Source organism: Zootoca vivipara, chromosome 13 (assembly GCF_965207765.1).
Source record: "Zootoca vivipara chromosome 13, rZooViv2.hap1.1, whole genome shotgun sequence".
Lineage (NCBI taxonomy): Eukaryota > Metazoa > Chordata > Lepidosauria > Squamata > Lacertidae > Zootoca > Zootoca vivipara.
This window is the reverse complement of record NC_142596.1, coordinates 11,883,807-11,894,009: the sequence shown is the minus strand read 5'-3', so window position 1 is coordinate 11,894,009 and position 10,203 is coordinate 11,883,807. Positions and strand designations below refer to the sequence as shown.

At 44.6% G+C, this 10,203-nt stretch overlaps 1 protein-coding gene and 1 long non-coding RNA gene across 2 annotated transcripts in view; one reads left to right on the top strand and one right to left on the bottom strand.

Annotated features, from left to right (window-relative positions):
• Positions 1–1,029: 1,029 nt before the first annotated feature.
• Positions 1,030–4,337, bottom strand: LOC148683632 (uncharacterized). Its single transcript, XR_015946813.1, has 2 exons — positions 4,042–4,337; positions 1,030–1,829 (listed from the first exon to the last, which is right to left on the bottom strand). It is a non-coding gene; the product is annotated as an uncharacterized LOC148683632 (long non-coding RNA).
• The window catches only part of DMXL2 (Dmx like 2), a 96,529-nt gene continuing 90,559 nt past the window's right edge, over positions 4,234–10,203 (top strand). Inside the window, 1 exon segment of the mRNA XM_088656789.1 lies at positions 4,234–4,506. Coding sequence (XP_088512915.1) covers positions 4,420–4,506 — 87 coding nt within the window. The 5' untranslated portion in view covers positions 4,234–4,419.

Here is a 10,203-nt window from a genome sequence, read left to right as displayed (position 1 = left end):
AATTCTCCCCTTGACACTGTGATTTTTAACTTGATTCGTCATTCTCAAAGTCTGGAGGAGGAGGCGTTTGGATTTGATATCCCGCTTTATCACTACCTGAAGGAGTCTCAAAGCGGCTCACAATCTCCTTTCCCTTCCTCCCCCACAACAAACACTCTGTGAGGTGAGTGGGGTTGAGAGACTTCAGAGAAGTGTGACTAGCCCAAGGTCACCCAGCAGCTGCATGTGGAGGAGCGGAGACGCGAACCCGGTTCACCAGATTATGAGTCTACAGCTCTACCACTACACCACACTGGCTCTGGAGGTCATTAGTCTGGAGGTCATTAGTTTTCAACTTTAAAAGCTAATATGCTAAAGTCCTTTATAAACAAACACAACATTTGTTTTATCCTTAAGCCAGCTACTGCCACCCAGGAACCAATTCCATAAATGTTTATTATCCTTGGGGCTTGAGTCTTCCAGAGCTTGAAAGGAAGAAAATATACAGGCTTCAATTTGCTACTCCCTACAGGGAGCCAGCCCCCATCATCCTGACGTCCACCTCATCAAGTACAGAGAGCACCAGTGGTTCTGAAGCAGCCAGAGGGGGAGGGAGAGACTCGGAGAAGGAGAGAAATCAGAGGGAGGAACAATGGGAAAGCTCGGGGGCGGAGGGATGCAGGCAGATGCTCAGGGATGTTGCAGAGCCAGGGCACCGACCGCTTAGGGAGGAAGCTGAAAGGGCATCACACCTTCCGGCGCAAGAAGTAAGGAGAGCGCTGCAACGCAGGTCAAGGGGGAGGCGTTTTGGGGTGCCCCAACTACTTTGCTGGTGTAAGAACAGATGTATGCCATTGACGGATTCTGATTCGGAATGAGAGGTCATGTTTTAAGCTGTCTCTACACTGTAAATAAATAGCACAATAAATGTCTTTGAAGACAAATTGGACCCAGGCGGAGTTACTCTAGAGTAGCCACGACGACCCTCTGACAGCTTTTAATTTACTGTACTCACAACTTCAAAAGAGTTTGAGCAATCTACAAGTCTAATGTGATCTGTGGGAGCCAGCAACACACCTCACCATTGGCATTTATTTGTATGTCACCCTTCCTTAGTTAAACCACACTCAAGGCAACTTACAACAACAAAGGATTGACAAAATTACAAAATTACAGCAAAATTTACGTAGATGTAAACAATAAATGGAAATATCTCAATAAGCATTCAGTAAAATTAAACAATCCCCACATGATACACAATAAGGTCTAATGATAAAGATACAATAAGATGACCCCAGTAACAGCAAAAATCAAGCACCTCCAAAATTAAATATTGACCCAAACAAAAACTCCTAAGCAATGCCCCACCTCAATAACCTCTAGGCATCCTGAACAGAAGATTTTGCACGTTTCACAGGTAAGATGGCACTTGGCCCCTTCTGCAGGAGGAGCAGCTTTTGTAGTTTGAGTCAGTCAGGGTTTCATCCTGGGCAGGTGGAAATAAGAGCAGCAAAGCTGGGAGCAGATCTTGTAGGGCTCACTGCAGAGATGGACTCTGGACCCTCCTTGCCACTAATCAAATAAATCCAGACCAAAGTTCAGATGACACAAACTTCCATCAGTATCAGTCACAAGATAGATGGAGCTGAACTATATATTGGTATGGAGAAGTTAACATTTGAATCAAAAGTACTCAGAGGTCAGTGCAGAACAGATAAGTTTGTTTTTGTTTGGTTTGTCAACATCCAAGAACATGATCGATCTCCGCCGTTTGTGTCTAAAAGGATCTGGTTAAAGTATCTTGAGTTGTTATTTTTCTTTCCTTATGTGTCGTCTCCCTTTTCTTGAATCTGTAATATTAAACGGAGATTTTTCTGTTGTTGTTGTTGTTGTTGTTGTTATATGGCACCAAGCCTGATGAATATTGTGTAAGTTTTCATCCGTGCCCAGTGTTTGTTATTTGTTTGCGTTTGTCCATCCGTCCCCTCCAACATTATACGCTTTTTTGGAAAAGTTGGTTACGGCTATTACATAACTGACTTGGCTGTTAAAAGAGTTACCCAACTGAACTGAACATCCTCCCCCCCCACACACATATATGAGAGAGAGAGGGAGACTATCAGCCACAGCACACAACAACACAAAGCCAGCCTCTTGTCACATTGCTCTTACCACTATTTCCTACCAAGGCCGAACCACAGACAAGCTTTTCACCCATTCCTCCAAGCAAGAAAGAAAATGTGTGAGCAAATTTATCGACAGCTGCACGAATTATGATAGCTAGGAAGCGGAAGGGGCAAGCAAAATATAAAATGGAAGAATAGTATAAAGAGGTGTGGGATATAGCTATTAATGATAAATTAACGTGTGCCGTTAAGGTAAGACAGGGAATATGCAGGAGAAATGATTTTGAGGAGATACGGAAGGTGTTTGTAGAATTTGTACTGTTAAAAGGAAAGGGATCAAACCATTGCAAGAGGTGTTGAAACTTTGGGAGGTTGGATGGTTACAATGGAATGGTCTTGGTGGTGGGGTGCACATTCTTATTCTTATTTATTCTTATTACTTTGTCAAAATAATAATAATAATAATAATAATAATAGTGCTTTTTCTAAAAATGTTTAGGGGTACTCTCATTTTGACTCAAGAAAATCACCATTTTATAGTTCAAATCGGGGGGGGGGGTAAATACAGTGGTACCTCGGGTTACCTTCGGGTAACGTAATTTTGGGTTACAAATTTGGCAAAACCAGAAGTGTTTCGCCACGCGCACATGCGCAGAAGCGCTCTATCGCACTGCATGCTTGCGCAGAAGCAGCACCCCTGGATACGGACATTTTGGAGTAAGTAGGACCCCTGGGACGAATTAAGTTCATATCTGGAGGGTCCACTGTACAGTAAATGGACAAAAGTACAAAGATTCACAAAATGTTAAAAAAATTCCTTCAGTAGCACCTTAAAGACCAACTAAGTTTTTATTTTGGTATGAGCTTTCGTGTGCATGCACACTTCTTCAGATACACTGAAATAGGAGTCCCCAGGCGCTTATGTGGAGAAGGGGTGGGGAGGGGGTGGGGTGGGGAGGGGGTATCACTCAGAAGGGTGGTGGAAGTGGGTGATTGACTGACTGGAAAGAGAAGTTGTTGAATGGTTTTGCATGAAAAAGCAAGGGTTGAGATGGCTGAAGATCGCTTTATCATGTATAATGAGATAAGAATCCTATGTCTCTGTTCAAACCAGGTCCCTCCATGGTTTTGAGCTTGGTGATAAGTTGTAATTCAGCAACTTCTCTTTCCAGTCAGTCAATCACCCACTTCCACCACCCTTCTGAGTGATACCCCCTCCCCACCCCAATAATTTATTTATTGGCCAAGTACCAAGATACTTGGAATTTTGCTTCGGTTACATTGCAATGTAAACGTACCTTATACAAACACTTTCCCACACACAATACCAATAGCACAGCAAAGGAACCCCACCCATAACTGGATTCGTCTTCCGCTACACAGCTACGAATTTAACAATTTGATGGCACAAGGGAAAAAACTGTTCCTGTGCCTAACCGTTTTTTCTGTATAGATGATTTTTAATAATGATTTTAACAGAATAATTTGTATTATGATAATGATAATAATAATAATAATAATAATAATAATAAAAAAAAAATACATTTTTAAAATAGAAAATGTGTGTGCGTGTCTCCTTAACAACTCCCAGCACCCTCAACGAACCATAACTCGCAGAACGCTTAACGAAACTACAACTCCCAGAACCCTTTGGGCGGGGTTGGAGAGGAAAAAGAGCCGCGGCTGTTTTAAAGCGGCACCGTAGCGCTGCAAACGCCGGGTGTGTGACCGCGCCCTCAGGGAACAAACTCCTGCTTGGCGAAGAGGCGGCCATCCCTGTTGTTGTTGTTGTTGTTGTTGTTGTTGTTGTTGTTGTTGTTGTTGTTGTTGTTGTTGTTGTTGTTGTTGTAAATCCCACCCACCCGGCCCCCTTTTCCCCTTCGCACACAGTGCGTGTCTCCCTACCTGGCGGGTCCCCCTCCCCCCCCGGACTCACCTGTCTGGAGCCCCTCCCTCCCTCGGACGGAGGTGGTCCCTCAGCCGGCATCTTTTCCCCTCCCGCGCATGCGTACGACGCTTCCGTCCCATCACTCTCTTTGACCTGCCCGCCTACCGCCGCCGCCGCGGCTGCCGCTGAGCGCGCGCCCGTCTGCGCGCCCTGGTTGCGAGAGCGAAGCTTCCCCCTTCTTTTCTTTTTTTCCCCTCTGCGCGAGAAGGGAGGAGGAGGGAGGGGGCCTCAGGCGGAGGAAAGGAGCGGAAGCCATCCGGGTCTCTCTGCGCATCTCCGCGCTCGCCCTCGCCCTCTCCCCGGCGGAGGGGAGAGGGAATCCCAGCCGGTTGGGTGGGCGGGCGGCCGTCGGAGGCCGCAGCAGCGATGCATCTGCACCAGGTGCTCACCGGCGCCGTCAACCCGGGCGACAACTGCTACTCGGTGGGCAGCGTCGAGGACATCCCGTTCACGGTGAGGGCGGCGCGGCCGGGACGGATCCGTCCTGAGGCGGAGGGTCAAGGGAGGGAATGCGAGGAGAGAGAGGGTGGCACCCAAGGAGATGCAGAAGAAGGCACCCTCTTCGTCTTGCCAGGCTTTCTGCCTTCTGGGTCTGGGTGGGGCACTGAAAATTTATATTCTCCCCCCCCCCCGCCAGCTATTTTTGGTCTGATTTTCGTGCCCTGGTGTGTGTGTGTGTGTACGCTTATATATGCTATATCAAATTAATTTCACCGAGCAGTCTGCAAAATTAGGCTGGATCTTGTCCCAAAAGATTTTGAATATTTATACTATAATATACTGTAATATACTATAATATAATGTACTGTAATGTCATGCTATGCTGTCTGCGTACTTGTCCACTAAATTCGGCTGGACCATGACCCAAAAGGTTTTGAATCTTTATACTATACTGTACTGTATGTAATGTAATGTAATGTATAATATACCTGGGTAATATTCGGTGCTAGTCCAACCCAAAGGAGGCCAACTGAAATTAATGCACACCTAACATATCCACTCTGACTTAGTTGGATGCAACCCAACGTGGATATCCCTCTGACGCAGTGGTTCCCAACCTTTTTTTGGCCATGCCTCACCTAAGCATCTCTAAAATCCTGTCCCCCCCCCCCCGATGACATATAATTCTTTTTATTCAAAAAGTGAACTATTCATGTGGTGGAAGCCTAAAAGGCAATTCACTGTTAATAACTTATTCTCAAATTGCCTCCCTGGGGGGCGTCTGCCCCACGTTGGGAACCACGGCTCTGACATGTCTGAAGTACCGAGTCTCTATTTATATGCCATAATAATGGATGTATCTATATATTTATCTAAGGTGTGTATCGGATCAGGGAGGCATGCATTGTCCAGCCGGTAGAGTATGAGATTCTTAATTTCAGGGTCATAGGTTCGAGCCCCACATTTGGGTAGAAAGTTCCTGCATTGCAGGGGGTTGGGCTAGATGACCCATTTGGTCCCTTCCGCCTCTATGGTTCTAAGATTCTATGACCTGCCCTTGCTAACTCAAACAGTCTCTCTCTCTCTCTCTCTCTCTCTCTCTCTCTCTCTCTCTCTCTCTCTCTCTCTCTCTCTCTCTGTGTGTGTGTGTGTGTGTGTGTGTGTGTGTGTGTGTGTATCATATTTATTTCCTTTTTAAAACAGCACTATATGTTTGTGGCTTTAGTGGCAAGGTGAATAGTAGTGAGAGAGCTGGCAGGTGTTTCCCAACAGGGTGAGGGAATTATAGGATGGTTGGTGTGTGTGTGTGTTGGGGGGGGTTTAGCAGCATTGCCCAGTGGTCATTAAACCGCTCTGGCCTGCCCCCTTCCCTTTACAATAGCTTAGCTTTGATCCACAGAAATCAACAACTGAATCATGCAACTGCTTCGTGACTGCTGTTAACAGGCCTGCTTGAAAACTTGGCAGTCTTACAGTGGTGGTGGTGGTGGTGGTGGGGGGTTGGTAATATATTTTCTCCTTTCCCACCAATGGTGTTGATGCCTGTCTTTAGACATGGGAAGGCAGGGGTTGTAACTTCTAAAGTAAAGGCCTGTGGAAATAGGTCGTGTTGTTGGTCAGACCTTGCTGACCTTCTAGCATGAGCTGCATAATCTCTTCACTCCTTTGTGTTTGTTTTTGATGTAATAGTGTCCTTAGTCCTGCTGGTGGTTGAGTGGCAAAGATTTTGGGTGGATTTCTTTCCCCAGAGGGCCCTGGGAGAGAATGGTGGGGGCAATGCGCATAGTCTTACTTTCTTGATGCAATCGGTGGATGCACATTAAAACTCTTATCAGTCTTTTAAGTGAGAAAATGGTGTAATGCTGAAAATACCTCGGTCCATCTTGTAATGGAAAGGAATGTGGTTGCAACAGCCTGCTTAAATCAGGGATAGGAGACCTGTGGCCCTTCAGGTGTTGCCGGACTCCAACTCAGCCCCAGCCAGCATGGCTGACGACCAGCAATTATGGGAGCTGTAATCAAGCAACACCTAGCTGGCCGAAGGCTCCTTACCTGAGCTAGCTGTGGATGAGATCTGCAGTTGAATGGAATATAACTTCCTCTGCTAATAATAAATGAATGTGGGAGGGATCTAGCACCTAACAGCTTGTGCAAAAAAAGTGTTGCTTTTTAGGAGTTTTTGAGCAGTAAAAACAACAACAACAACAATAATAATAATTAGTGTTTGGAGGAGAGGAGACTGGGCATGTTAATCTTTGTGACATATACAAGCCTGAAGTAATTTTTGTCAAAATTATTCTGAATATAGCATCTATTTCTCAGACACTTTGGGGTCCTGTTGAAAAACCTTTCTATGCAGAAATGGTTTCACACAGTTTTGCCCTTTTAATAACAATTCTGCCAAGAAAAGAAAGTATAGTTATTCACTCCAGAGTATTTTCTCTTTTCTGCTGCTATGCAGCTCTACTGACGTCTAAGGACACTGCACAGCCACTGCTTCCTGTGACATTCATAAAAACCGTACTCCGTAGTATTTCTTTCATCACAGTGGAATTCAAGTTCAGCTAATAATATGTGGGCTGCATATTGTGTAGCCATTTTTGTCTGAGTGCTTTCTCCAAATTTTGATCGTTATAAAAATGAGCAGACTCTTACTGCAGATCTGTGGGGTACTGTTTTAATGTCAGTTTGCTAACAGCACTGAAGCAGGCCAGATACCTTGAGGCTGAAGGAGAGGAGAGATGGATTGTATTTCATAGATCATTCTTGGCATTGCTGGTTTTCTTATATGTATGTTCCGCTTAATGAACTGGGAGGGGGGGGGTCCTGAAATCATGATTTGAAAGTGTAAAATAATTGTATTAGATGTGTGAGTTGTAATCTACACCAGCCCAGGTTGTAAATGACAATGCCTCAAGGTCTTTCTTTGCTGTGATTCTCCTAAAAATGATCTTTTTTAAAAAAATAGCCAATGTTTGTCAAGTGGCTTTATTGTTTGAATGTAGTAAGCTATCTCATGCCACAGAGACTTAGTTTTCTGGTAGTCTGAACTATCAGACTCTCAGCGTTTAAATTATATATTGTGTCTACAAGCAATTAGAAAGAAGGCAAGACATTGGCAGTCACCATATGAATGATTGCAGCAAATAGAGATCCTTATAATTAAGGAATTGCCCCTTTTTAATCACAATCCCTGTCTCTCTTCCCTATTAAACCAGAAAAAAACAAATGCACCAACCCTCACCTTTTCGTAATACAGTGGTACCTCTGGTTAAGAACTTAATTCGTTCCGGAGGTCCGTTCTGAAGCTGAAACTTTTCTTAACCTGAAGCACCACTTTAGCTAATGGGGCCTCCTGCTGTCGCCGTGCCGCCGGAGCACGATTTCTATTCTCATCCTGATGCAAAGTTCTTAACCAGAGGTACTCTTTCTGGGTTAGCGGAGTTTGTAACCTGAAGTGTTTGTAACCTGAAGCGTTTGTAACCTGAGGTACCACTGTATCCAGGTTTACCTGCCCCAGGCTCCTCTATCCTACAAGATGCTATTCTGTTGGCTTCATTATTATTATTAATCTGTGCAGCCCCATCTATATACATGATGCTTTACAAAGAACCTAGAGTTACAATTAGGTAAATGAGGTAAAGGGACTCCTGGGAAAGTTCTCAATACCTTCCTGTTTTGAGGTGACGTTTAAAGGAAATAAGAGAGGTGATCACACAACGGTGGTGGTTCCATCCTTAAGGGGCAGCAAGAAGAAATCATTTCAGGTAGAGCTGTGTGGGCAAAGGTCACTGGAAGGGATGTGTTGGGAAATAAGTGAAGATAGATAAGGAAGGCCATGCAAGGGGGGTGGTTAAAGATGAGGAAGATTGCACAGGATCAGGGAGTGGACAAGGAAGCCCTGGAAGGGATTTTAGGAGGGGAGTTGCAAGGTCAGAGCAACAAGAGTGGAATCGGAGTGCTACATGGCTGCAGTTGGATGAAGGGGAAACAACTTACAGTAAGTAAATCTTCATCTCTACTGAGAGGTGCTTTGACATTTGCCCCATATTTTATTCTCCCACCCAGGACATTTCCTTTGTCAATATGGGCTTACTGATGTCGAGTTCTTTGTGTACGTCTTCCCCAATAAGCCTGGGGATCTGCTTGCTAGGTACCGACTGGAACCACCACACAAATAAAGAGGTGGAGGAAAGGTAGCTGCAGGCAGCCCCAAGTTCTGTGCTGTGGACCTGGAATTTCTCCTATCCCACCGAGGACAGTCGATCCTGCTGACTTTGCAACGGAGTGGGTGGGATTTTTGCAAAGGTAGCAAGCGTCCCCTTCAGCAGAACAGTGTAGAATGCTGATATCTGGTAGTTTAGGGATATTAATTCCTCCGTCAAACAGTAGCATGAGCAGAATGATGATGCTACTTTGTGAGGGTATTAAAAACATCAAAAAGTCATGCTGCAACTGATCCTAAGATGGCTAGACTTCCCAGGTCTATCATTCACCTGTTGTTTGGACATCATATTGGTGGTACAAGCTGTGCCAGTTACTGTTTTTAAAACAAGTCAGCTTCCACCTTCCATCTCTGTGCATGACTTGGGAGTCCTTAACTTTCACCATCTCTGTCCTGTGCAACCTGACAGAAATGAGCGTTTTGTGAATAGTCTAGTCATCCCTGTGATTGTCTTCATTCTTGTTTAGATTCATAGTGAGGCCCAATGACCCTCCTGATGTTGTTGAACTCCCAGTTTTTATAAACCCCAGCCAGCATGGCTAATGGTAAAGGATTGTGGGAGTTGTAGTCCAATAATCTCTGGAGGTCCAGAGCTTCCCCACCTCTGCATTAGAAAACCCATTACCCTAGTGCTAAGTGAAACCATAGGAATTTTGTCTCTTGCAGACATTGGGAATTACTCAGGGCAGTTTTCTTTAATGTGTTGTCCATTTAGCCAAGGAACAAGAAGCTATCGTTACTTTGACCAAAGCTTTTTGCACCTTTTCCAGTGACTCTGTGTGAAATCTGTATTTGGGTCTTGAAATATATTCTACTGCAAGAATATCGTTTCTGCCAGCCATTTGCAAAACAGTGTCCCAGTTTACATGTAACGATCCCAGTCTGATAAACCAAGTTTTATTAACCTGTGAAGGAGTTGTCTGCCCTTATACTGAGACCTTGTCTCTCTGCTTCCCTTCTTCCTTGGCGCACTCAGCTTAAGCCTTAAGCAAAGGTCTCTTAGTTTCTTAAACCACAGTTTCCTGTGCCATGTGAATTGGGAAACTGGTTTAAGAAACTAAGATAGTGTCACTGAAGCTGGGCAAGCTTGTTCTGAGGTCAATGCAGCACAGCTTATCAGACCAGGATTATTACGTCTGAACCTGTTGGAAATAAAGAGCTTTTAGTGATTGACAAAGGAAGCTGCCTTTTACCAAGTCGGACCATTGGACCATCATGCTCAGTATAGTCTACACTGACTGGCAGGGTTTCAAATGGGTGTCTTTCCTAACTCTGTTTGGAAGTGCTTAGGGACTGAGCTTGAGACCTGTTGCATGCAACACATGCACACTATGAGCTATGGCTTTTCCCTGTTCTTGTGGAATTTGGACAGAACAAATACTTGCATGGGAAATGGTGCAAAACAAATGACCGCTAAAATATGTAACGTTGCTAATATGTGGATTACAGAGCTCATAAGGTTTTTAAATTATTGGATTTACATT